Source organism: Taurulus bubalis (genome assembly GCF_910589615.1).
Source record: "Taurulus bubalis genome assembly, chromosome: 9".
Taxonomy (NCBI): Eukaryota; Metazoa; Chordata; class Actinopteri; order Perciformes; family Cottidae; genus Taurulus; species Taurulus bubalis.
The window spans coordinates 24387911-24415636 of NC_136597.1; the positions used below are offsets into that span (position 1 = coordinate 24387911).

The window sequence follows — 27726 nt, forward strand, 5'->3', positions numbered from 1 at the left end:
AGACCTGCAAAGCACGGCTCCTCGTCCACGTGGGAACATCTTAAAATAAGAACTTACAAACAGACTTGTTTTGGTATCAACCCATTTAACCGTGACACCCATTTGGAAGCGGGGATGTATGTTCAAAACAGGACGAGCGAGGTTCTCACTCGATAGCGAGAGCTTGAGGCTAAATGTGTTATACAAAAGGTTGTGTTAATCTTGGTACCTTCATCCAATTCACATGACATCTAACTGTGCAATAGGAGAAGAAGGGAGCATACATATTATGCTCTCCTTACTGTAACAGTAATATTAGCTTACTGGTCATTGTCAAATGAATTCAGCGCGATAAAAAATCGAAATAAAAGTAATGTAAACCGTCCTTCCGCTGTTCAAACAATCACCAGAGTTTGAAAGAGAGACGAAGATAGTAACAGATAAAAAGCAAAGGTAACCACGCAAACATTCCCCCTCTTCACTGAGCCTGTTTTCCGGCTCGAAGGAGTGAAGTAAAAACAGAAGGGCGCACTCGTCCGCTGGTAGTGGGAAAGGAGTCGGTCGCCTCGCGGGGTTTCCCCACGTTTAAAAACCTTCATACGCGCCCACATTTTAGTGAAAAAAAAAGGTTATGAGAGGCATATTTCCGCCTCAAAACGACTCTTAAAAGTGACACATTGTTGATTTATTCTATGGATATGAAGCGACAGAGGTTTATTCCCTGGGCTGCTGTTGCTGCTCCTCACTCGCACACGAAGCCAGAGCGGCCTTACCTTCCACTTTGTTTTCCTTTTCCCGAACACATCCTCCCGAGAGGATCTTTGAACATCTAAAATTACAACCGACGGATCCTTTTTGCTCGTTAGATCACAATATCAATCAGTGAAAACACAGGTTTCCCTTTCCCCTGCTCCTCTGATCTGCACCACCAACGCAGGGAAGTCTCCCAGCATGCCTCAGCTCGCCCCTTCTCACCCCACAGCGAGCCAGATCTAAAACCATCTAACACCCCTCTTTACTGTTATGTGCACATAGTAATCATGATGATATCAGAGGAGCGCTTTATCTCTCTCATTTAAAGGTTTTACTTTGTTATTGATACAGTAAAGTGGGACAGAATTGGACAGCCAGAGGCGGAGTACAGTGCTAGTTGAAAGTCAGGTAGCTTTGCCTCTTATCTACAGTACGGAAACCGGTTTAAAAGGGTAAACGTGTGTGTGTGTGTGTGTGTGAGCGTGTTAAAAAGTGTTGTGACATCTCCCTGTCAAATCAAAGGGGACTTGAGTGGAAGGAAATGCTGAGGGACATCTTGAAGTGCGTGTGTCTTCTTCTTATTTTTTTCCATCACGTGTAACGGCTTCACATGTATTTATTTTTTCATCTTATGCTTCGCATCACAGTAAACGTTAAGAAACTTTGGATTTAATTTAATTTTTTTTTTTCAATTCAATTGCAAATATTTCTAGGTCTCCTACAAACAAACACAAACACTTCTAATCAGAATCAGAAGTGATTTTCTTCATAAATAGCACAATAAAAGACAATTTATGAAATATTTACTGTGTGGAAAAAAATTAAGAATGTTTAATTAATGCATTTAGATTCAGAAATGAGATTGAATGTGAGGGTTCCTTATTGATGATTCAGGATTTACAAAAAACAACTGTAAGCCAGATAATCAAGCTAGGTAACACTTTCATGTCTATGATTTATTATAATGATCCACAATCTGCTTATAACACTTCATAATGTTTCATAATGATGAATACAACACATAATAAAGCATTTTATAATAACCCATAAGGTACAATACTTATAATACTTCATAATCACTGCTCATTTTTTGTGCTAGAATTTCAATTGATGTGGCACATTATAATATATTTTTTAATCATGCATTATAATCAGTTGCTCTAGGTGGTCATTGATTGCTTTAAGCAAAGTCAAAATTCATTTTACAACTTTTGATGTGCAAACAACGTAAGTATTATAATATTTAATAGGTCATTATAAAAAGCTTAAAAATGTTTTATGGTTTTATACAGTGATAAGCAAATTTTATAATGTGTCTGCACTGTCCATGAAGACAAACAGGCCAGCGGTGTGTTTTATCATCAGTAAATACTGAATTGTTTCATCCATTGATGCCCAAGAATGACTCAGATTTCCTGCTCAGTTTCCCTCTTCATCGGGGAAAGAAAAAAAAGGGAAAAAGGAAAACACTGCTTACTATTGAGTTCGGCTCTTCCTTTGCTAATTAGCGGAACTGCTGTCCCGAAGGACTCGTGGCATTGATCACGCTGCAAACACTTAGCACAGACAGAAATGAAACGCGATTACCATGTGCAGCATAACCAGGCACATACAGCACGAATAATAACTCTGGGCCTTGTAAACGCTCCTGTGAATGGCTGTTGTCCCTGAAGATGCATTGTAAAACATGTCTTTCATGCACTGCGTTGGTAATGCATTCGTTCAGAGCCTATTGTGAGCCTGCAGATATGCAGACTGACAGCTTTTTTTTTTTTTTTTCCTAATGAGTTTAGTTGAAATGAGAGGAGGTGATCAATCGATGGCTGCGGCTGAATGCTTCATTAAGTGAGTTCTCCTTCGGTGGCAGACGGCTACGTTCAAAGCTGTGGAGCGCCGGCGCTCCAAACCCCCTTTTTGTTAATTTTGTTGAAATGAGGCTTCTTCGTCTCATCACATCTTCCTCTCCTTCGCCACCCGATGATGTGATTGCTGTTTCTCTTTCCATCTTTTAACTTCGGGAACCCTTGAGAACCTTTTTGGAATCTCTCCTCAACGGGCGACCTTGCTGATGTGAAGCATTGCCATGTGTCTCTTTCAAACAAGAAGCATTCCAAATGCATAAGCTGTCAAGAGTTTTATTTTGTATTTCTTTAAAGCAATGTAACGCAGACAGGAGTGCAAGGCCAACCTTTTTCTTCTTCTTCTCCTTCCTGACTCTTCACCGGCTCGAGTTCACTCGGCTGACACTTAAAGCACAGGTTTGTTCAGAATCCTCTTACGGCACGGCCCGGATTTGATCATCCGCGCTCAAAATGGCAAGCACATTAAAGCCTGAACAATGGCGCCTGTTGCCTCGTCCTCCACCTCCTGCTGAAAAGAGTTCAGTCAGCGGTGCGCTCCCAGGTCAGATTGGCCGCATGATCAAACGACACGGAGCCTATTAGCCGCCGAGCGCTCACTTAGCCCGACGCGGCTGACCCCTCCGTGCACCGTAGCCCCGAGCTAAAGTGTGGACGCTGTCGTTGTTAGCCTTCGCGCTGCGCTCACCCGCTGTCGGCGCGCCGTTAGCTCCCCGCTCCTCAGAGGTGTCCTAAGTGCCTGTGACAGTTCTAATGAATAGATATGGCCTCGCTTTGCAACGTGGGAGATTTCTTCTCTCTTTTTTTTTGTCTTCACCCAACTGCCGCCTCAGCTTTTGAAAAGCTTTATCAAGACGTCTTTAGGATTGTGTCAGCTAGCTGCATTAGCACACAGCTAGTTGCTGCAAATGGCAGAGCTACCAACTCTCACGGTTTCGCCGTGTGACACACTTTTGCATGTTTCACACGCACTCACGCCACACAACCAATTTCTCACGGCAAAAAATAATAATCTGATTTTGGGTCGAGGCGCGTTCGTTCCTTTTCAAACTCCCCGACGATAGATGGCGCTAAGGAGCGCATCTGTAAACCTATTCGCTGCATAGACATCGTATTTACCCCAAAGAGTCCCGAAGTTAGCAACAGAAGAAGATTTTCAAACAGACACAACCGCGGGAGAAACTCAGGAGGAGCAGAGACTAAGGCAGACCTGGGCATCAAAAAGGAAATTCTGTCCTCAGCGAGCAGCGGGTGCTGCGGCGAGACCCCCGCCTCCCAAGGAGCCTCGCGCTGCAGTCTCCGCCTCCAGATTGAACATTAATCGCGCAAAACCCAGAGCACTTTAAGTCAGTATCACTTCTGGAGCTTTATTCTTCCCTCAAAGAGGAGAACGTTCCTCACATGAGGAGGCCTGCTCAGAAGATGTTGGTTCTCTTTGGATCTACCTACATGAGAACAAACATTCTAGTGATGAAGTTCAACAGATCAGATCCTCTCTCTGATACCAGCTGCTGTCCTTCATCTCCACCTCATTCAACCAGACTTCATGCTCTTGTTCAAGCAACACAGACTGGACTTTTCTCCCCGAGTAAGAACAACTGAACTGGAAAACATCAAAAGCACTTATTGCTTTTGTTAAAAGTTAATAAATTGCTGGTCTTTAACATACATATTTAAGGAATTTAAAAAAATCTTAAAAAATGACATTACATTTTTTTACTTATCTTTATAGCCTTATTGTAACATGTATTCTTACCAGTAGCAGCTCAAAACCAAATAATTAACAGTTTTTTTAATAAAGTAACAACATTAATATTGAGTTAATTGAATTAAGTTCAGAATTGGTTTGGCCCTCCACAACGGTCCAAATTTCTCATGTGGCCCCTTGGGAAAATGAATTGCTCACCCCTAAGACTAAGGTATGTTACAACGCCAAATTAATTCCAATTTGAGCCACCAACATGTGTGGCTGCGTGCGCGGCAACATTTTGGTCACTCCTGACAAAATCTCACTCCAAGGTTTTTTGAAAAGTTGGCAGCTCTGAATGGGTCCTTGCTGCCGGGGGACTCAGACAACATGCGAGCCACGAGGGTGAAGGTCCGACGCTTTTGTGACTATTTTGCATTGTGTGAAGGTTCAGACACAAAGACTCGCTGCGTACAAAAGGCTCATTCTATACTGTTCAGGCACTTAGTACTTATTAAGCTGGTAGGCGTGTTACTGAATAAAATGTTCAAGGCTAGCAAGAGGGAACATCAGAAGGAAAAAATGTGGGCATGAGATGTGCTGCGGAATGGAAACGCTCCTCCATCCTCTGTCATTTTGTAGCTAAAATAAGAGACAGAGAGAGATGGGAAATTAAAGCCTGTAATAAACAGAGGAATAACCCACACAATAACCCGTCTGTCTCGGCATTGGCGGCTGGCTCGTTAGCGATAATTAATCTGACTTCACCTTGTCTCCTTGAGCCCTGGATACAGAAAAAAGGGGGAAAAGCAGTCAGGAGTGGACGCATTTATCTCAATGCCAAACCGAGCCGCTCTGGGATGCTGCCCGACGGACATTAAACCCAGTGAAGTGTGCAATCAGGCTTCCTCCGTTCTGATGACTGAATTATCATCATCTGTATTGTTGTGCCTCCCGGGGGCCGACCCGCTGTAAACTGGGGGCCTGGCATGGGGACGGGGCCCTCGTGCCAACTTAGTCAGCCATCTAACGTGGCCAGAGCCGCTCTGGCGCCTGCCGAACACTTAATATCACTCTGTACCCCCCGCTTATGCCCCCAGGCCTTATGAATTACTGTACAATTCACGTGTTTCATTTGCAAATGAGATCAGGCTGCAGAGTGGTTATAAAATGGACACCTGTGTGACTAATTTATGAGTCCGACCAAAGAACTTGGACGAGTTAAAGGAGACATATCGTGCTCGTTTTCGGGCTCATATTTGTATTTTAGGTTTCTCTGAAACGCGCCTGTCTCTTTAAGACCCAGCGTGTCACAGTATTCATTTAGCAAGTAGACCTACTTTATGATTTTTAAAAAGACGTGGATTCCCTTTCGACAATATGATCTAAGAACAACATCTGCTGTTGTCTGAGATGAACTTATATACACTGACTGACGCTTCAAGTGTACAACTCATCTGATGGGACATCGCTGTCTCATGTTTTTTTCATGATCACTCTACGATCACGGAGTTGACAGACAGTCAGAGACTATCTGACAGTCACCCATCAGTCAGGAGAGGCATTCGTCTCAAAGATTTCTGCACAATATCATGAAAAAAAAAACTATTGAATTAAAACCACAGCTCCTTATATACTTTTAAAATCCCAGAACAAATTAAATCTCTGCTCACTTCATCTTCACACGGCAAATAGTTGTTTTCTGCTTCATGAATGCTCTGAATTTCATATTTAGCACCTTTTATGGTGTACTTTAGTCATGCATATTTAATGTTAGCATCTTTGTGGGGCTATATAACCTTGTAGTTTACTTTTCAAGAAGACGCCATTACGTCCGCTAATAAATTGCACCGTGAACTACATGTTGGGTAAAATCAATATACATTGAGAGGAAACCAGTTAGCGTTTGACCGACCGTTTCCTCGACTCCAGCACTGTGCTGTGACCTCTTGCAGCTTCTTGTGCAGCAGCAGCTGTTTCATGAGCCCTGTCCTTGTCCATGTGTTGACGCTCGTGTTGTCCAGTTTCGGAGGAGCCTGCACGGGGTCTTAAGTTTGAGGCCAGGACCAGAGCGAGGCACCCAATCACCCATATAATGGCTTCTCCAGCTGGAGGGGGAGGTCAGAGCGAGGCCAAGCCTTCCTCTCACCCGGCTTCCCTGTGACAATAGAGACATTCTGCCAGGCTCGTTCACTTTGTTCTCCCCTCGCTGCTGAAAGCCTGTTTCAACATCTCCGCTGTTCCCGCCACTCAAACTGTGGAAAGTATGTCCTCTCCTCGAGGGGGTCTGGATCGTCGGCGGGTCGGGCAAGTGATGTGTAATCATGTGCGACCTTCGACTAGCGTACCTCTGTGTATTCAGCATCAACACCTGCGCTGCGAATGTTCAATGACGCCTTACCGGGAGGAGAGAAGAGAAAAGAAAAAAACGTTAGCCGCGAGACTCCTTTTGTTACCGGGCGGCAAATGGATCAGCAGCTTAGCTACTAGCCAAGGCCTGTCAGAAACACTGATAGAAGGACATATCATCTGTAGGCTTCTTCACGTAAGCTGCAGATGAAGCAGTAGGTCAGGACCGCGCTTTGAACTTAAACAAGCCCTGCGAGCCTGACCTGTGAGTGTGTGTGTGTGTGTGTGTGTGTGTGGGTGACGGCTTACCGATTCATACACTCAGGTGGAAGTAGTTGTGATGACAGCTTAACGGGCGAGTGGGGTCGGCCCCCGAGAGTTAAGCCTATTGGCTAATTAACGCGCTCTCGGCTGCGGCGCTGTTGGCCTTCCTGCCCCGCGGGGGATCGGCAGCTCCGAGCTGCGGTCGGCTAACGCAGGTAACGGCTTTTGTCTTTTCTGTCTGCGCCGATTAGCGTTTTTGGGGCACCGGCGCGTAGAAACCCTGTCCCAACTCGCCGTATTCGACGTAGCAAGGCGTAGCTTTATTTGCGTCAAACTTCCTCTTAAAATATTGATATTTAATCTGCTTTTCGTGCGTCCCCGTTCAGGTCAGCGCCGCGCTCCTCGGCTCTGCCAACAGGCCCGACTCCCGCTGGACTTCTTTGCGGTCGGTTTCAATCTCTTCCTCGGTAATTGATAGGGATCTCTTTACTAATGATCAGCCACAGCCTGTGGGTCTTGACTACAAATACAGCCAGTGGTAGTTTGGCTGCGGGCCAGCCAGCATATGGTACGAGCGCATGCAATGCGGTTCGCCGGAACGGTTTTGAATGTCGTCCAAGAGAATCAGATTAAACAGTGATTTTATCAAGTCCTCCTCCTCCTCTGTTTTTTTTACTTGGATTTCAGTTAAATGGCAAAATGTTCACCTGATAATTGAGCATCTGGCAAAGGCCGACGTGATATGACTGTAATGAAAAAAAAACAAGTCCCCGCCTGTGTGGATGCCAAGGCGGATCATGTCTGAGGCCAGCGGAGCGCGGTCCACACTCCGTACTGTGGACTGCGATGGGAACGGTTCGTCTCCCGTGAACCGTCACACACACATGGCTTTGATATTCGCCACGCTGCATCTATGATTATGCTGTTCTATGAAATATATATATTTTTCACAAACGCATAAGACAAGCTGTCAAAATTGGTTGAAACCCCGGGGATTGTTTTTGTCATAAAAAAACAAAACAGTTAAGCCATATGATTATATACATATAATTCAAAAATATAAAAAATACAGTGAGCAGCGCAAATAATATTTCCTTTATTAATTCATTCACAGGCTAAGATTTATTACTTTTGTTAACCATGCTGCTAATTTTAGTACTTTATCTATTTGATATTAACTTTTTAAGATCGAGCCCTTTTTTTCCGAAATTGAAAAAGTGGTCATACCCATACTAAAACAGGTCTAGCTCATCAACCACAAGGTCTATTTGAATAAGTTAAACAGATATAGTACACTAACCCTTTTGTGATAAGCTGGGTGTGGTTAAAAGACAAATATTTTATCGTTATGAATCTTAACTCATCACAAAATGTATCATAAGTCCCCCAAACAAGGTCACAATCTACATTAGCTGTAAATCTATAAACCCAAATATTGCCAAATATCTACGTGTTGTGAGCGCATCCCTCATGAGATCCACCACAAACATGAACTCCCGGTCATTCACCTATTTGGTCTTTCCATCATTTTCTCCTCTGCTTCTCTGAAGCCTCTTAAAAGTCCTCCTCTCCACTTTTTTCTCACTTCAGGGCCGAGATGCTCCGTGAATAACTTGTATCTGTACCAGGATGCTGTCTTAACCGCAAGAGAAGAATCCTTCTTATATCTACTCTTTGTACTTGGAAGCTTCATAGCCGCTGGTCTTTAAGTCTGAAAATAGGTCAAATTGCAAAAAGGAAAAGTTGTCTGAACTGAAGGCTTGACGAAGAGACTCAAAGTGTCCTAGAAGGTCGTTGGTTCTGCACGGCGACAGTGTGTGATAGTGTGTGATAGTGTGTGATAGTGTCTTGTGTTTGGCGATAGCTCCTAAATAAAGCAGATAAAAGCAGCAGCTGTGACACTGGAGCTTTTTCTCTACTTCTCTGATTTAAGATGTTGTCGACGAGATCGTGATTCGGGCGGTTGTCGGTTCTAGGCGGCCATGTTGGATCCACTTTTCATTTTTCTCCTCTTTGGTCAGCTGAGCGGTGGTCGACCCAGACTCACCACCAGCCCCCCCCCCCTTTGCTGATATTTGGTTCTCCCTAAACCCCCCCACACCCTCATCCCCCCATCTCTCATCTGTGACCTAAACCACAGGATCCGCCCACATCAGCTCCCAAAACAACGCTTCTATTGTGTCTGAACCACACATCGCGCTTGTGTGTGTGTGTGTGTGTGTGTGTGTGTGTGCTAAGCAGGGTTTCATATATCATGCTTAAAGTGGAACCAGAAGCTTGGGTTTTGAACTGGTGTTTTGAAAGCGTGCGTTTGACAAAGAAGCAATTTTGCACCGGGACGTGAGTCTGTTCGCGTCCCAGTTGTTTGATTTGATCTAACAGTAGTCTGAAAGTAAAAATCCAGATCGGCGAATAAATAAATCAAATCTAAATTGAATAAATCGGTCATCAGATTGAAAGCTGATTTAAATGTGTCCAAGTTCACTGACTAATCTTCTTCTTTTTCTCTCAGTATCACATGTTCCATTCAATCTAAATACAAGGATTTCACTAAATGTATAATTTTCGTCTTAAAACAACCCACACAACGTTTGTTCTTTGAGAAAAAATCATTTTGTTTCATAAAAAGACCATTTATGTTGTTTTCTGTTTAATTAAAATGAAATAAGAGGATAAATGAAATATGAAAAACTGCCATTAGCCTGTGAATAGATGTTTTGCTTTACATTTTAATTAAATTAAACCTTGACCTTGTTGCTGCTGCCGTGCATCATACTTGATTGTTTTCCGCTTCTCTTATAAAGAATCATGGAAACGTGGGAAAATAGGTTTCCATATTGAAAAAAAAAACCTCCTTAAGTTACAGTTTCATTTTGAACACAGTGCTTTTCCTCGGCGGACGACCGCAGCTTCCTAACGTTCAGACTCTCAGGCTGCAGGAGCTGTTGACATCGGCGCTGTAATTCGGGACAGACCGGACCTCTCTGGCTGCACAGCAGGGATCAGCGGCCGGGCTTTTCTAGTATTAATCTCACACCTTCAGGAGAAACTCTATCTAATTCAGGGCTGCAGGGCCGTTGGCAGCGAAGGCCGCCTCATATCACAGAAAGATCCATACACTGCTGGGAGGGACTACTTTGTGAGTATTTTTAGCGTGGGTGGCCCCAGTGGGAATCAAAGTCAGATCCAGACAAAGTTGGGGCCTAATTTAATTCTCAAAACTGCAGGTGAGGTAAATTTATGTTTGTGTGTGTTAAAGGTCAAAGGTCAGAGCAAGAGTTCAGGTTGTGTGCTATGTACATGAGTACACATAACGGCTATTATATTACATTATATCTGCTTCAAGCTGTTTCTGCTGCTTACACTTTCTCAATACTGACATTTTGTAGATTTAATTTCTACTGAATTTATACCTATAAATGCTTTTAGATGATCTACAGGCTGCTTTTACATCCCAGTTTTAGTCAGAACAGGAGGGAAAAAAATGCAACAGACACCTGAATTGCATGAACTCACTTCCACATGCTCCTGTCAACAGTTTACTTCAGACTGTAAATAACGACAAACATGAAACCAATAACAACTTTAACCCTCCACTAATTGCTCATCTCATTTTCTGAAGAACACTGCACATCTTTCCAGCTTGAATATGAGTTTTGGGCTTTGCAAAATCAGAATCAGCAGATGAACTAACAATGGGGAATTCAAAATTCTTAATTCACAGCAACGATCTATTCTGATGAAAAAATCTTTTCCTTTTTAAAATGTTGTTTATAGTGTATTCTCGGGGCGCTCGTCATAAATCAACCCGGATTAGAGCATCAGTTTAGTGTCGGAACGAGAGCGTACATGTGGCCCCTACAGCTGGCCGGCTCTGCTGGGGTAGCTGGGGCCGTATCACCGGGCAGCAAGAGCAAAAGAATGCGTGTGCGTGTAAGTGTGTGTGTGAGGGGGGTTGATGTTTGAAAAGAGGGTTACACAGGGCAACTATCCCCCACCTCCCCTCCCCCCCCCCCCTCCATCCATCCAACATCGAGGGCCGGCTGCTTTCTCAGGCCATGTTCTGCGACAAGAGAGTCTGGGTGTCATCTGACAGATGAAAATAGTGTGTGTGAAACGGACACCGCGCTAACACGCAGCCCGGCTAACCACTCTGCAGTTTAATGGTTTTACAACACCGAGCGAGCAGCGATAGCCCGTTGTACGTGTGTGTGTGTGTCTGTCTGTGTGTGTGTGTGTGTGTGTGTGTGTTTTAACGTGAGCGAGTAAACGTCTTAGCAGCGTGCTGGCATTCTTTAATCAGTGTGTGTGGTGCGTATGTATGTTCGAGTGCTTCAGAGTGTTCTCATATCAGTGTGTGTGTGTGTGTGTGTGTGTGTGTGTGTATCTTTTTCCTCCTCTTGGCCGGCATGTCTCCTCATGTTTGGACATATGTTGAGTTTTATTTCACTGAGACATCAATCCTGCTGGCCAGCTGTTAGGACAGCTGCTCTCTCTGTGCCTCTCTCGCTGTATTCACCCCGTCGGGCGCTCGGTATCTTTCTTCCTCTCCTTCTGCCTCCGTTCATTTCCTATTTATTTAATTTCCCCCACCCCTCTTTTAATATATCTTTCTTCCCATCTTTGTTGGTGTGTTATTCATCTCCCTTTCTTTCCCGTGGCCCTCCGTCCCGCTCTTGCTTCCTCTCTGATGCTGTGGGGTCCGCAGCAGAAGTCACACCACTGACATAAATTTGGAAGTGCAAAGTGTGGCTGTCAGCTTCCATTTGCACACGCTCAGTAGCGAAGTGAAGACGCAAAAATGTTTTTTTTCCAGCCGTGGGCGTGTTACTCAAACACCCACTAACACATTTGGTCTGTGTTATTGTTACCATTAACTAATTTTTCAGATTAATGTTTTTATTTTTCTCTTTACCTTGGCGGTCGGACTGCAGACTTTAAGGGTTCCCGGGCCTTTTTGGCAAGTGCAGAGAAAGTGAAACAGACGCCGTGTTTCCATCCACATGTCAAGTGAATTAACGGGGGAACTTTTGAAATGTCATCAAATATAGAATGTGAATGAAATGTGCTTCTGCAAAGCAAACAAACCGGCTTCTCGAATGTAGACCCACGGCATGTCGGAAAACAAATGGAAAGTCTCGCTCAAGAATTGTCTCTGTTCTGTTGTGTATTTGAAATACGGTCAGATTTCACACCTGGAGTCAAAACACAGACTTATACATGGAGCTCATGACATACGACCACAGTGGAGACGTGTCCCGTCTCGATAGAACAGAGTATGATGTTTCACAGACGGCGTCGTGGCATTGTGTTGACATTCCTCCAATGAGACGATGTCACATGACGGACAGCTAGGTGGACGTTTCACTTTTTCCTGCTGAAATCGTTAGTACAAAAAGTTCATTCTTGGATAAAAAGGTCGAAGACACAAATTAATTTCTGCCAATTCAGGGGAGTATATAAAAGTTCATCATTATTTATTTACGTTTATTAATAAGGGCATTCACGATAATCACTCATATCAGGAGATTTTTGTTGGAGTCCAACCCCAGAAGTTAGCATCCCACTGTTTCCCTTTTTTTGATTCCTGCAGAAAATAAATGATGTTGCAAACACAAGTAAGATTTAACCTTCACAAATGACCCACCACGGCTGCAGGAGCGCGAGTATACACACCGAGGCTGTCGGCCGAGGCGGGCTAGTCGGTGTGATGGCGTTTAGTAGTCACTGAGCAACCGACTCTTTAAGCTTGTGTTAACCACAGACCAAAAAACCCAGCGATTTAGGAAGAGGGAGCCGGAATGTGTGACTCATTTACGGGTTTTAGGACTCTAAAGCACTCTGAGGCGACCAGCACATTAATGGGAAACCCTACATTTCTGAACCCTGTCAGTGAAAAGTCGAGCAACCCCACAGCACCAGCAAAAGAAAATCACTCAAAGACTTTCCGAGGCTTGTGGTCACCGCGATGTTGCTAGCTAACGGTGAAAACTCAGGAAGTCACGGGCCAGGAAATAGTTTTGGTTCGTAACCACAAAATAAATCACAAACTACACAACCAGATCATAATGTGTTAATCAATGAGCGTTAGAGTTGCTAGTAGGCATATTTATTTTCATTTTAGCTAGCTGTTTCCACTCGTTTCCTCCTCTTTATGCTAAGCTAATCGCGTGCTAGCTTCATATTTAGCGTGAAGACAGTGTCATCAGTCATCAGAGCATTTCATTCTTGGCAGGTTATTTACTAATGTGCTAAAGTATTTCTTTAACTCCCAGTACTTATCAACATTTCGTGTCAGTCATTGAGCTTAAAATCTGTTTCGCTAACCGGCGAAAGCTAAAACTATGCTCGTGCAGATACTCCAGAAATCTGGGACAATTGTGGATGAATTTGGCAATTACGCTGGCGAAATTTTGCCACAACTCTAATTTGCACGCTCATGTTTATTGTTGTATTGTGGGATGTAAATCGCATTACCTACTTTACCTACGAGACTTCTGTGTTGTTGTTTCATTGAGGAAAAATCATTGCACGAAGACCTCGAAATGGGAACGTACTCCCACTGGTGCGCAACTACGCACATTTTATTTGAAAAGTTCATTCCCTACGAGAAACGTTCAAACACATGGAAACAGAGGGGAGAGAAAAGGGAAAACGGAGGAGACTCAGTCTGAGTGGAGGCCTGTGGCACACTGTGTTGTTCTTGGCTGTGGCTGTTTTGGGAGTGTTGACGCTTGCCTCTAACACACACACACACACACACACACACACAACCACACACACACACACACAGTGAGTTGCCTGTGGCTCGTGTAAAACACCCAAAACACTGTCTCTTGGCAGGTTAGCGGAGGGACAGGTGATAAAAGTGTGTTTACCCTAAACACTCGCCCGCACGCTGGCTGATTTACTACAACTCTCTCTTCCTTTATCCACTTCTTATCTCCTTCCGTCTCTCCTTCATTTTGTTTTATTGCTCAGCCATCCCTCCTCTCCGTCTCTCCTCCCTGTCTTCTAATCCCGTCGGTGTTGAACCCGTGTGGTTTACGACCAATTAAAAACTGATCTCGGGGCCGAGGGTTAGAACAAGCTTCACGTTCTAACACAAGAGTTTAAGATACTATAAATACAACGCTTTTAATCACCAGTGTACATACACATATTAGTATTTATATCGGGTTTTGCAAGGTCTTCCACATATTCCTACTACTTACTTCCGTTCGAAACAAGCATCTTCATCGTCTTGCTCCTCAACTCACCTTCCCCTTGTTGACGTTTCCTGTCCTCCACTTTCCTTTCCTTCTCTCCTCACCCCACTCATCCTCCATCTCCCTCCTCTTCCTCAAAAACCGATCCGTCTTCCGCATTTCTCTCCCACTTGATAAAGCCGGTGTTCGGACAAGCGAGGAATTTTTATCCACCCTCCAATCTAAACAGCACTTGATCCCTCGACTCGGTCGCGGGGACCGATAGAGAGCCTTCTAGGGTAAAGCATCTCCCTCTCATCCCTCTCTTCTTCCTCTCTTCCTCTTTTTCCTCCCCACTTACACCTCACCCCTCCCATCCCCCACCGTCCCTGCATCTGATGTGTTTATCGGTACGGTGGGGGGTATAAATTGTGCATCGGCGTACACAAGTGCAGATGACTTGTACACACACGTGCAGATGACTTACGCAGATGTGTCTTGGAGTTACAGGTTGTATTTTCCTCCCTAAGTGCTCCCATAAATTGCGCTTCCCTAATTTTGTTTTATAAGCGGCTCGGTGAACGAGTGCACGGCGGCGTCTTTCGGTCTTGTGATGAGATACAAACAAAACAAAAAAGCCCAGACCCCGTCCTCCAGCTTTTCCTCTCCAACCAGCAGTAAATATCACCCCATTGAACCAAATATACACAAATAGATCCAGCGGAGTCCGATACATCTACAAAAGATTGGGTGGATTCCATCGTCCTGAGGGTGGGGAAATCGTATTAATTGCCTTATTTTGGTGCAATGTGGACCATCTGTCTGGAAATACCCGTTGTTTTTTCCTCCCCAAATAAGGGAAATCACCATTATTAGTTGAAGTTGTTTCTTTGTCTTGTCGCCATCCCCTGTTTACATTCATCCCATGTGATCTGGACGGCTGCATTAGCTTATTTACAACAATCATAATCCGACTGTAAACATGCGAGGCTTTAATGGACTCAACGAGGAAGTCGTGCTCGGCCGGCGGACGGCATCTCTTGACCACACAATGGTCTCATTCGCACAAACTAAACATTAATCCACTCACAATAGGCCATGTGCCCTTATGAATGCCTATAGCGCCTTTTGTCAGGATAAAGGCTCCACAAATGAGCTATTGTCCGACTTAACCATTCTAAATCAGGCAAGCCCTCAGGCGCATGTTTTCCACACAGCGCCCAAGAATGTCTCCTTTTTGTGTGTGTGTGTGTGTGTGTGTGTGTGTTTTTGACGTCCTTGGCGACTGAGGCGTCGGCATGGGGCCCTGCGTGACCGTGACACCATCTGTGGCGCGTCCGCTGGCACGAAAAACCAGAATATACGGAAACACAAAGTGGAGCGCTCACAGGACATTTACAGCCACGCATGCAGACGCACTCACACAGGTATCGTACACCTGAAGGTGGCGGGGGAAGTATCACCTGTGGAAAAAGTACACAGTATTAGAAGCAAAAGTACTCATTATACAGCGGAGTGGCTCCTGTCATTGTTAGCTTTTCATGTGACTGTTATTACTGTAATACTGCTGAGACTTGAGCAGGTCGGAGCTGGTTGAGATGGAACTGGTTTTAACCACTTTACAAGAACAGATGGGTAGTTAAATAATAATGCAATAATGCATTATATATACATTCACTTGTTGTTCATGTGGAATCCGTATTTGCAAGGTAACCTGTCGAATATACGCAGTGGAGTTTAAATGAAAATATTTCCGTGAATGTCACAAAATAAAAATATAAAAATCCAGTTTAAGGAAAGTGCCTGACAACTGCACACACACACACACACACACACACACACACACACACACACACACACACACACACACACACACATACCTGACAGCGTGTACTTTCGGTCTTTCTTTTGTGGAAAAGTCACACCCAAACACTCATGCTTGCACATGTGCAGATCTCTCTCTCTCTCTCTCTCTCTCTCTCTCTCTCTCCCCCTCTCTCTCTCTCTCTCTCTCTCTCTCTGCTATCCGCCTGATGAAGAATTGAAAAGTTCCCATTGTCTCAGTAAAGTTCACAGCAGGACTCCAATTGAACAAATGAGAGCTTATGAATGTGGCACCACGTGTCTCTGGTGTCTATGATCCTGAGGCTATGAGACACATTGTGAGAAGAAGACCGCCACGAATCAGAACAATGGCGACATTCTTAACCCCTCAGCCGAATGGCTGCTGCATTTGTTTTTTAAATGATTATTTGAAATGGTTCCTTGTCCTGTTTTTTTTTATTAGTATTTAACAATTCATAGAAATGGGTTATTTTAGCTTCTTTTCTTTTCCTTGTATGCCACAGTTATTTGGTCGAGGACGACTCTGAATACTCTTACAAAACAGTTTTCTCTCACCAGGTGCATCCTGTGAATCTACCCAGAATGCTGTTAAAAAACAACAACAATGACATCATTTATTTTCTGTGTCTTTGCAGAACCAACTTGCATGGAGAGGCTCCTCTCAAAGGAGTGGAAGGAGCGCGTCGACCGCCTGAACGCCGACGAGCTGCTGGGGGAGGTCAAAGGTAAGAGCGTCCACGTCGAGGCCGGCCTCCAAACGTGGAACTATACAAGGAGATGTCAAGGTTTACTGGACGAGGACCGACTGTCTGGAAACAGGTGGCCCATCAATACTGTGTGTTGGCTGGTCTGAAACCTGCAGATGCTAAAGCATCGGAGGAATCTTGTTAGAAACTAAGGCAAACGGTATACATTCGTAGAAATAAGGGTTACCAAAAGGTTTCTTCCTAAAGGGCTGAGGTTCTATAACCTTTTTTTGAAGACAGGGTTTCTTAAAGGCTCTTTATGAGACTACGGGTTCCATTAAGAACCCTTTTCGCCCAAAGAAGAAAGAAGTTCTTCAAGGATTGTTGAAAGCATTGGTGTTAAAAAGAGAACGACCACAACCCCACATCCCCCCCTGAGAAACTGATCTTGTGAACCATGATTGTTGTGGGTTCCACTGCACCACATCAGCCCCGGTCCCTTACAAGCTTTATGTGGAACCGTAGATTGAGAAAGGGTTCTTGTTAGAACCCGCTGGGTGTGTTTTTGGGCCTTTACACACCGCGGGTGTTTTTGTTTTAGATAGGTAGGTGAAAAGGTTCTGGATAGAACCATTGCACCATAGAAGGGTTCTCTGCAGAACCTCTCAAAGGGTTTTTTTCGTGGTTCTAACCCTTTTAATTTGGGGTTCCAGCCCACGACATCTAACCCTCTGATAAGCTTCGAGCTGGAACCTTTCTAAAAGCTTCTACCAGGAACCAAAAAGGGTTCTCCTATGGGGACAAGCTGAAGGATCTGCAATGGTTCTAGTCAGCACCTTTTATATCTAAGAGCGTATGAGGACAAGAACACTAAATTCCAGGGTAAAAAACAGTCAAGCGTGCTGTAATTCTCTCCCCCGTGTATATTTTCAGCATGTTTCTGCGCACCAAAGCAAAAGAGTGGCTGACCTACCTGTCACCATAGAGAGAGCGGTGAATGGTTTTGGGTTATGATTGTAACTTTGATTAAAGGGTGTGTATGAAGGGAGAGGCTGCGCATTCATGAAGCCATAAATCGCACAAAGGCAAATGTATTTTAGACCTACTCTGAAGACAGTCAAAACAGCAGCGATGCATAGTCTGGGTTTTAATGTTAAAGTCTCATTCAGTAGCTGCAGCAGGAGGGAAAGCAAAGGAGACTTTTTTTTTTTTTTTTTAATTTGACCCCAAAATTGTTGATTAAGAGTTGGATAAAGGAAGTTGTCCTGTGAGGCTCACTGGTGAGTAGGCAATAGACATGAGGAAACAATATCTGCTGGATATCCCGCTAACCTTACGGCTCGGACCGAAATTACCAGATTTTATAACGTTTGATGAAGTGTTACAACAATGTCTTCAAAAGAAACCCAATAGGCGCGTCATGTCGGATGATGGATACATTTAAGTAGAGAAACGCTCTCTCTGTCTCCTGCGCGGCAGCGAATTCTGCTTGTGTGCCGGAACGTTAGCCGCTAACCGCTCGGCGGGCGAGCTCCTCTCGGTGAGAGCAACCGTTTGTGATCGTCTCCCGTTGAAATGGCAAGCATTTCCTCTGTGGAAAGTGTGTGTGTGTGTGTGTGTGTGTGTGTGTGTGTGTGTGTGTGTGTGTGTGTGTGTGTGTGTGTGTGTGTGTGTGGGGAGGCCTTCTGCAGTAGAACAGCACCGACATTGACTTTCACTCCAGGACAGAGATCTCTCTCTCTCTCTCTCTCTCTCTCTCTCCCTCTCTCTTTCACACAGAATATTCTTAAACACATTTTAATAAACGTCACTTGTCATCTGTTGCGGACAGTAAACATCCAACTGAGATGGTCGGCGTTACAGACATTTAAAAAACAAAAAAAGACCGCTACGCTATTGAACCGCCAGGTTGAAAATCCACTTGTGATGACTTCTTTTCATTTAAAAGTCAGACCTATAATTTTCACTCGTATAATGTTTCCTTTTTCTTTTTGGGAGATCCAGGTCAAGTGCGAGATCACTCTTCTCTCAGACCTTTCCAACTTTCTTTTTCTGTTATATTTATAATGCTCTTGTCGGGTTATAAAGTCAACTTAAAATGAGAAACAGATCGAATAACCGGTTCAAGGCCATTTGGTATTTGACTTACATTTTGTTGGCAGTGAGTTTATATCTTCCTGTGGTAGTTTTTTTTTTCGTCTCACTTTTTAGTAAACCGTTTTTAAAGCTAAACTTCTGCCACTCAGTTTTTGGGTGTTTTGAGATCCGTTGATTTTTCATGAAACATTGTTTTTTTTATTATTAATTCTCAGCTTCTGATGAATATTTAGTTGTTCCACCTGCAGAGGTCCTGTCATTTGTTCCCTTTCTGTCAAAATCAAGCCGAGCCGCCTTGGAAAAAGTGTCGGCACTTATTCCACAAATATCTTGTGTCGCCAATAAAAAAGTCACGTGACACGACAACTAGCAAAACATGCAAGAAAGTCCGCTAAGGGTGAACAGGTCAAACAAACATGTGACTTTCACCCGCGAGGCCGCTGTTCGTGCGCATTTCCGTGCACGTGCACATGCACAAGACAAACACAGGGAGTCACCAAACAGGGAAGGGACAATATTAATAGTTGACATTAAAGGCTCGTACTTTACTGGTATGTATAGGATGCAAGATCTTTTTTTATTTATTTTTACTGTGGTGAACGGCAGCTTGACGGATCTTTTATTAAATGCATGTAATTCCGTGTTTCTGGCAGTGAAAAGTTAGTATGACATTACTTTTTCTTTTACTTGCGTGACAGAAAACCATGTTACGGACTAGAACCAAGACAAACAGCATACTTGTCCTCTTCATAAAGCTGGAATGTGCAGTATATCAATTTCCTTGTGTGTTAGTTGAAGACGATAATAACATGCATAAATATAGCATGTACCAGTACATGCATGCACATGAAGAATTACACACACACACACACACACACACACACACACACACACACACAGATGTCTCTGTTCGTCCAGCTGCGTTCAGCTCTGATTGAATTCAAGCGTCTTTTTATTTCTCGACGGCTGACACAACTGTTGCTCTGTGTCTCCTCACGCAACGACCTGAACCCATTTGTTTTAGTCGCAGTTATTTTTAGGGTGAAGAAGATTTTTACTCGGAACAATCATTTGCGCTCATGTACTGTCCATACTTGTATTGTACAGGATATATATATATATATATATATATTTTTGCACTCATCCCAGAACAGGCTTCTATGATTTCACTCTTCTACTGCAACCCACTGTGTGCCGAGCTGGAAAAACACAATAGTGCAATAAGAGTTGAGAACTTTAGGAAGCTCCTAGTTGTGCAGTGTGATTGCATGGTGTTGGGTAGGAGGGTGACAATGTGTACCTCAGAAATAAACCTATGTTTAAAGAAAAACTCACATTTATTCAAAATTGGCATTGAGTTTTCTTTTTCCGTTAAATCAGTAGCAATCTATGACAAATTTAAATGCTTATTCTCCATAAATAAAAACAGTATAAAACCCCCTTTTTCTATTTTTGTCGTATGCAGTGATGATTGCTAGCCATTGTGTATGATGAGGTTGTCCAAATCTAACTGATCACGTGCCGAGACCATGTACTGTATGGTATGACTGTTCTACTCTCCAAATAAATTTGACTGTAAAATAAATAAATAAAAATATATATATATACGTGTAATGGCGTGCACGCGTAACAAACCCGACCCGACAAAAAAGCGTAGATACAGAAGTATAAGTGCCGAGACGTGTTTGCTATAGGGATAAGTGTACAGATGCTTTAATCAATATTCCAGCAGATATCACCGTGCAAGCGTGCAAATTTATGAACACATTTTTTAACTTCTTGCTTCTTTTTTGTTCAGTCAAAACAAACAGATGGGTAGACATCTTCTGATTATATTGTCAGGTGCAGGATCTGGCACAGCTGGCAGCAATAAGCACACAGAAGTATAAGACTCGCCTGAATCTGGCGTCTCGCCCATTGCAACTTTTTATTCTCACATGTGCCGCCGCCGGTCTGCAGGAGGGAGCCGATAGCAGCGCAAGTGAATGTGTGCAGATCAGATGTGAGATCTTTATCCCCGGCTAGCCCTGGGCAGATCATGACACTTGTTTTCGACACAAATTGTCAGCGGCCGTGTTTGTCTCCGGGCCCGTGGGCTGATGGGAAGTCAAGTGTTTGTTGTGGTGTGACACTGAGGCGAGGGTTTAGTCATCCAGAGGAATGCTGGGAGTTCGGCGCACGGATGAAACGTGATGGTTTTGGCAGAAGCCCAAGGAGAGCGGGGCCGTCGTGACGCGCGATAGTGTGTGTGTGTGTGTGTGTGTGTGTGTGTGTGAAAGTGGAAGTGGTTGGGACAAGATGTCCCGTATAATGTCTGAATCCACATTGTTAAACTTAAGAATAACAAAGAATAACTTGAGAATAACTTAAGAATAACAAAATTAAAAGATGATTTATTTTATTTTAATAATTTGTTTCTGTAAAACGACATTCACATACTGTAGGTATGTAAATACACACTGAAACACACGCACACAAATAATGAGGTTATACAATATCATTGCTCTCCAAAGAAAACTACGTATTTACAATTTTTATTTATTTTATTCTTTACACCTAAGTTAAAGATTAAGTGTTTTTTTATGGGTTATTCAAATTATGCTACGACTTAGACCCAAATGAACCAAATAAAAACTTATTTTTTGTGACAAAACTTTTCTTCAGCTCCTGAAAAGTTCACTTTTCGAGTTCACGATCAATACACAATATTTCCATAATATACAAATGTGGAGTTTCTAAAAAATACAATACATACATTATACGAGCGCGGGTCGATGGGCGGTTTGGGAAAAATCTAGAATACTGACAATGACGTTTCTTAGTACATGTTCTACTGCAGCAATGCTCTTTTATTACTTTGTAATATTAATATGTTGCAATAAAACAAAACGCTGGATTTGATTCCCACGAATACAAACCAGTAACCAGTAGCAACCAACAAACAGGAATAGTTCTCGGCTCAGAGCGAAGCGTCCAAACAGAGTGAGAAAGCAATTAATGGCTTTCTGTTTTGGCCGCTGAACCTCAGAAGGTGTCGGGAACAATCCTGATGGATGGAAAACCGAAAAACGTCCGGTGATTATATTTTGCCAGAAGCGTTGAAGGATTGCGAAACCCATAATCCACGAGGATGAATCACAGAGCTGTAATCTCAGTGGTTGCGATTACGCAATATAGGGGGGAAATGTAGAGGCATAGGAGTGTGTGTGTGTGTGTGTGTGTGTGTGTGTGTGTGTGTGTGTGTGTGTGTGTGTGTGTTTTAAGACATGACAGCGTTATAAAGTGTCCATCAGTGTTGCAAGACAGAATCGGTCAAAGCGACTGAGGGAGGGGTGAAGAAGGGAGGATTAGAGTGGTGATAAGAGCAGAGGGGACGAGGGAGGAGGGGATGAGGAGAGGGAAAGGGGGGATGAGGCAGAGACGTGATGGAGAGGGCCGATGAGAAAAGAAGGGAGGTGATGAGCGAAGAGAAGGGGAAAGACAAATGAGCAAGTAAAGAGAGAGAGAGTATCAAAGTGAGGGAGGAGGAGAGTTGAGAGCAGAGGAGAAGAGAGAGGAAGTAGGAGTGAGGAGAAGAGGAAGAAGAAAGGAAAGGAGACGAGAGAAGGAATTACAAGAGCGGAGAAGAGGAGATGGAAAGAGAGAAAGGGAAGAAGGAGAGGAGAGGAAAGAACAGCAAAGAATGAGAGGAGAGGAAAGGAGGAGAGGAGAGAACAGCAAAGAAGGAGAGGAGAGGAAAGGAGAGCAAAGAATGAGAGGGGAGGAAAGGAGGAGAGGAGAGGAGAAAGTGGACTGGGAAGCAGAGTAACTGATGGGGAGGTCGTTTGGGGGAGAAAAACCAAAAGGAAGAATGAAAGCATGAAAAAGAGGGACAAGAAGAGGAGAATGTTGCCTTTGATACAGGGGTGCTGAGGGGTAATTTCTGTGTGTGTGTGTGTGTGTGTGGGGGGGGGGTTGGGGGGGCAGTCTGGGGTACAATAGGGGCCTGACAGGACTACAATGGAGACTCTGTTAGTATGCAGGTAGTGTTGGGGCCACCCTGCAATCTCCCTACATGGCCCCAGGGCGAGACCTAACACACACACACACACACACACACACACACACACACACACACACACACACACACACACACACACAGAAGAGCCAGAACTTCGAAACAAGATAAACTTCGGTGTAGATGTACACAAGCACATACTTGTACACACTCCCACAAACAAGATGAACGTGTGTGTGTGTGTGTGTGTGTGTGTGTGTGTGTGTGTTCCCACAAGAAGGAAAACGCACCCTGACACAGAGAATCAAGAACAAGTCCTCATGTTGGACATGAGGGGTGTGCTTTCACTAAAGAGGAGGAAGAAGAAGAGGAGGAAGAAGAAGAGGAGGAAGAAGCCGGTCTGAGCTGCAGCTGATGTGAATCCCCCAGAGGGTTGAGGTGGATGTCGCCGGACAAATCAAATGTGCCTCATGCATTCAAGTATGAGGTGCGGAGGGTTTCTCTCTTGAGGCTGAAGCGTGCCCCTCCCCCGCCGGAGCTGCAGAAACAACATGGCCTTATTGGCCCGTTACGTGGCTGGAAACGCAACACGCGCAAAAATAACACACCGCTTTTTTATTTAAGTTCCTGGAACTCTGGATTCGGCTGCAGCTCAACCCAAACATCCACCTCCTCTGCTGTATTTTAATATTGAAACAAATCAGCAAAGTCAACGGGTTATTTGAAAGGGTTTTTGGTTGCGATGCCTGACATAAGATCTGTGGTTAACATGAGCGTATAAGTCTAACCTTTTGCTCTATGATAATAAATATTAATTCATTATTGTGTTTTTTAAACGCGGCTGAATGAGACGACAATATGTCATCACCTGGTTGTTTGCTTCTGCCGATTGTACATCGGAAACCCTTAAAGGTTGTGAGATATGAGTTTCATCACTTGTGTTTGGCAATAATCCTAAAATGGCTTTTTGTCGATGCTAACTTCCAGGTTGAATACGTCGTGCTCCGATCCTGGAATCATTAAATCAAATTAAAATGAACTGGGAGAATGTTTTTCATGAATACAGACACAGGTGCTGCAGGTGGCGACGAACCCGTAAGAGTTGTGTGTATTCTGTCTGTGGTCTGACCCGGTCTCTCTGGCTTTGGCTCTTCTTCCTGAGGAAAACCTCCCAAGAATGTCTCCATCATAAACCTGACAAAGAGCCCGTGACAGCTACTTATTTTCAAAGCTTCACTCCAACTGATTTTTATTGTTCTTGTGTGCAGACACTTAGCAATAAACACCGATGGCATGCAGAGACAAGGCGGCAGATACTAAGTGGCACGATGAAACTACGAGCCCCGGGATTTATGAGAATTTAGAGGGATGGGAGTTCCTAAAGTTTCGCCTTGTTCCCGTTGGCCGAACACTTTGGATTTGTTTTTGCGTCGCTTTGGTTTTCGCGGAGGCTTTGCGTTGAAGTCTCTTCCTTCAAATTTAAAACCCCGTCCTTCTCCGTCTACCTTGTCCAGGTACGCCGGAGTCGCTGGAGGAAAAGGAGCACCAGCTTTCCACCATGATCGGTCAGCTGATCAGTCTGAGGGAGCAGCTCCTCTCCGCCCACGACGAGCAGAAAAAGATGGCCGCCTCACAGCTGGAGAAGCAGAGGCAACAGATGGAGCTGGCCCGGCAGCAGCAGGAGCAGGTAGGGTTGCGTTCCTCTCCTTCATGCTCTTCAGGGAACTCGTTTTCATCAGCTGAGAGTTGGGGATGCAGGACATAACAACATAAAAACATACGTTTGCAGACAGTTGGACAAACTTCTGGCGACATTATTCAACAACAATATTATATCCTTATGGCCTCTCCTCATAGATGTCTATGGGGGAAGGTGAGCAGTTTATTGTCTATGTCTAGGAGGCCTGAACAGGCACATTTATACAGCAACAATCTAAATAAAGGCCTAATGAAAACACATACTATTCTGAAATATAATCACATTTTTTGTGTGTTTTCTCCCCCCTTTCGATTTGTCCCACAACCGACATTGGTTGAGATGTTTTGCTTGAACTTGTACAGTATGATTTCTGACGCCCTCTCCGCCACGCTGCCATGCTTAATGTCCCCGTAACACAAAGTAATGACAGCCAAAACGTCCACAATAACAGGCTGCGAGGAGAGAAAATGTTCACGTGTGCTTCTGTACACACGCGTGTGCGTGTGTGTGTGTGTGTGTGTGTGTCATCGGGTGTCAGACACAGAAACATTAGTGCGTCGCGGAGAGAAAAGAGCCAGCCCGAGCAGCGAGGTGTTTTAGGTGAGCCGCTCTTTGTTTCTCTGCCGTTTGCCGACATGTTACTGTAGGTCGACGTACGACAGGCTCTGTTTGGACAAGTCCACGGCTCCCATCACAACACATTCCACCTTTCACGGCTCCACAAAGGAACGGGGGGACGGTGGAGAGAGTGAAAAGAAAAGACAGATTCCAATATCAGCCAGTCATTTGGCTGTTGAGACTTGATAGGATAATGCCCCGCAGACAAACACTGAGCGATCTGCCTTTAATGAAATATGACATGTGTGCAAATGGGGCGCCGCCTCCCATTCAGCAGCCTGTAATTATATATTTCAGAATAAATGTGCTAAATGACTTCTCGAGAAGAAAGAGAGGTTCGCTGCCTCACTTCTTCTGGGGCAGCGTGGGCGGGATCAAGCGGTTGACGCGCTGCCCCTTTAAGGGTTGTAACCTCACGCGACTGGCCGGTCCCAGCTGCCCATCACTGCCGGAGACGCTGGACTTTTTCACTGTTTTTTTTATTCGAGAGTCTTACATCAAAGTTATAAGATGGAGAAACGGTTGCGATCGCCTCTCTTGTTGTTGTCGGTTCGCCCCAGTAAACATGTCAATCTCACAGATCCAGTGTCAGTCAGGAGAGTTGTTCAGGAAGTCACCACACGACTAAAACTAATTATTAGTTAACCATTAACCTGCCGCACAACAACACGCCAACACGCCAACTCACTTGTTGAACATTATTGCCTTTATTGATATCATTCATTATTTGTTTCCTGCAGCAATTAAAAAATGATATTCGCCACAGATCCGAACAAGGTTCATCAAATTAATGAAATGGCAGCTGACAGCTGTCTGGGGTCATTAGATATAGATAAGAACATTTTCTCCCATTAAAAGAAGAAAAGAAACACACAAATGCATTCTTCATCCTCTCAGATTTATGTTGGACATTATTGTTTGATCAACATTTTGTTTCTTTGTGCGTTCAGATCGGCAGACAACAGCAGCAGCTCCTGCAGCAGCAGCACAAGATAAACATTCTCCAACAACAGATCCAGGTTAGTGTGCAGACCAGCCCACCAACTCTCTCACACACACACACACTCTAACGTTTCCTCTTTTGTCCTCCATCTGGATGAACTGAAGTGTCCATTTTCCCTCCTGCTCCATCAGTATTGGTCACGAGTGATTGGAAAACAACAAAAAAAACACGAGAGGTCGTGACCTCTTTCTTTTAAAATTTTGCCTGCTATTCAGAAGGTACGGCCACACCGGCCTTGCATTCCTACGGAGGCATGCGGACACACACACAATAACACACAGCAGTGACGCAGTAATTGCCCTGGTTATGGACGGATCGTTCCCTTTCTCATTGATCGGTCAGAAATCAATATCCCAGCATCCTCTAGGCTTCCCTCCGACTCTTCCTCTTTCTCTCAGTTGACTATTTATCAACATGTGTTTCCTCTCTTATCGAACGTTAATGCTCCTCTCAGCTGTGCTGCTCCTCCTGCCTTTTGTCTCTTCATCCAGCCCCATAATAAAAGGATCGCAACAAGATGATCAATATATATTTCATCTAGACGCAAGCTGATAAAACTAATTATATATATATATATATATTTCTTGCTTCATTCACACTTCTTATTTATCCCTGATTCTATTTCTCTCCTCTCTTTCCTCCATCTGTTTCATCCACCTGATGCTCGTGATCCGCGTGCTCACACACTCGCCGGGAAATTACCACCAGCTGCGAGCCAAATGCTGCTAAATGTGCGCGCCGTGGATGACGGCCATGTGGGAAGTTAACCAGCTTGTATTTCAATCCGTGTATGTTTTTTAAGTGGATCGCCGCAGAATTAAATCGGCTCCCGAACCCGCTCGCCCGCTCAGACCGGTTCAGTCTCGTCCCGCGTCGCCCCGCTTACCCCCGCTTACCCCCCATCGGCCCCCGAGCTTTGGATCTCCCTGCGCTCCGGAAGGTGTGATGTCGTTAACGAGAGCTCGTTTCCCCCTCCTCTTCTTCTTCTGCTCTTTTTATTACGAGGCCCCACCCTTGGATCTTAATGAAGCTCGGATCGGACTTCATTAGGGCCTCTGAGCGCGTGGCCGTAAAAACAGCCTCACGCTGTGAAGCATGGATACTCTTGAGAGCAGCATGCTGTCATGTAGGGAACCTCAGAAGCATCCGCTGTAAAAAAAAAAAAAAATCAGGTGAAACGTATTCCACCGTATCTTTTGTTTCACGTGTTTTCCGGCCAGAATTGGCCAGAAAGAGACGAAAACAATGGCATTTCTTGGTGAACGAACCCAGCTTAGCATAAGGAGCATATGGCCTATCTACTGTACAGAGGTTTAGAATTATTGTGGCTAAGCTCCAGGGCTTAGTCACTGGAGTATGGGCTGTTTACGCTGTGTTGGCTTTAAACACACAGGCAGCGCTGCACCGGTCTGTTTCCACTTATCAAATCCAGACCTGAGCTCCTCTCAGGCCAATACTCTGAGGAGCTGACCAAATGCTACTGTTTCAGCTGAAGAGAGGCGGCCTGCAGTGTGGTAAACGCCACTTTTTCTTAAAAGTGCCGCTTGTTGTTCATATCTTAATTTGAAACATGAAATGTTGTCCAGATGGAAAAAATAAGAACTCCCCCTTAAAAAAGGAAGAAAAGCTAGAAAAGTGGAACAGTTGCAACTCCCCGATGTGTTCGGCGCACACGCGCCAGCTGTTGCATCATCTCGGCAAAT

General features: G+C 44.3%; 1 protein-coding gene across 1 annotated transcript in view; it reads left to right on the plus strand.

Annotated features, from left to right (window-relative positions):
- Positions 1 to 27726, plus strand: part of LOC306740930 (transcription factor SOX-6-like) — an 89340-nt gene that overhangs the window by 25190 nt on the left and 36424 nt on the right. The window contains exons 4-6 of the mRNA XM_079223175.1: positions 16559 to 16648; positions 24218 to 24390; positions 25971 to 26045. Of these exons, the coding sequence (XP_079079301.1) occupies positions 16559 to 16648; positions 24218 to 24390; positions 25971 to 26045 (338 nt within the window). The remainder of the gene's footprint in view (positions 1 to 16558; positions 16649 to 24217; positions 24391 to 25970; positions 26046 to 27726) is intronic.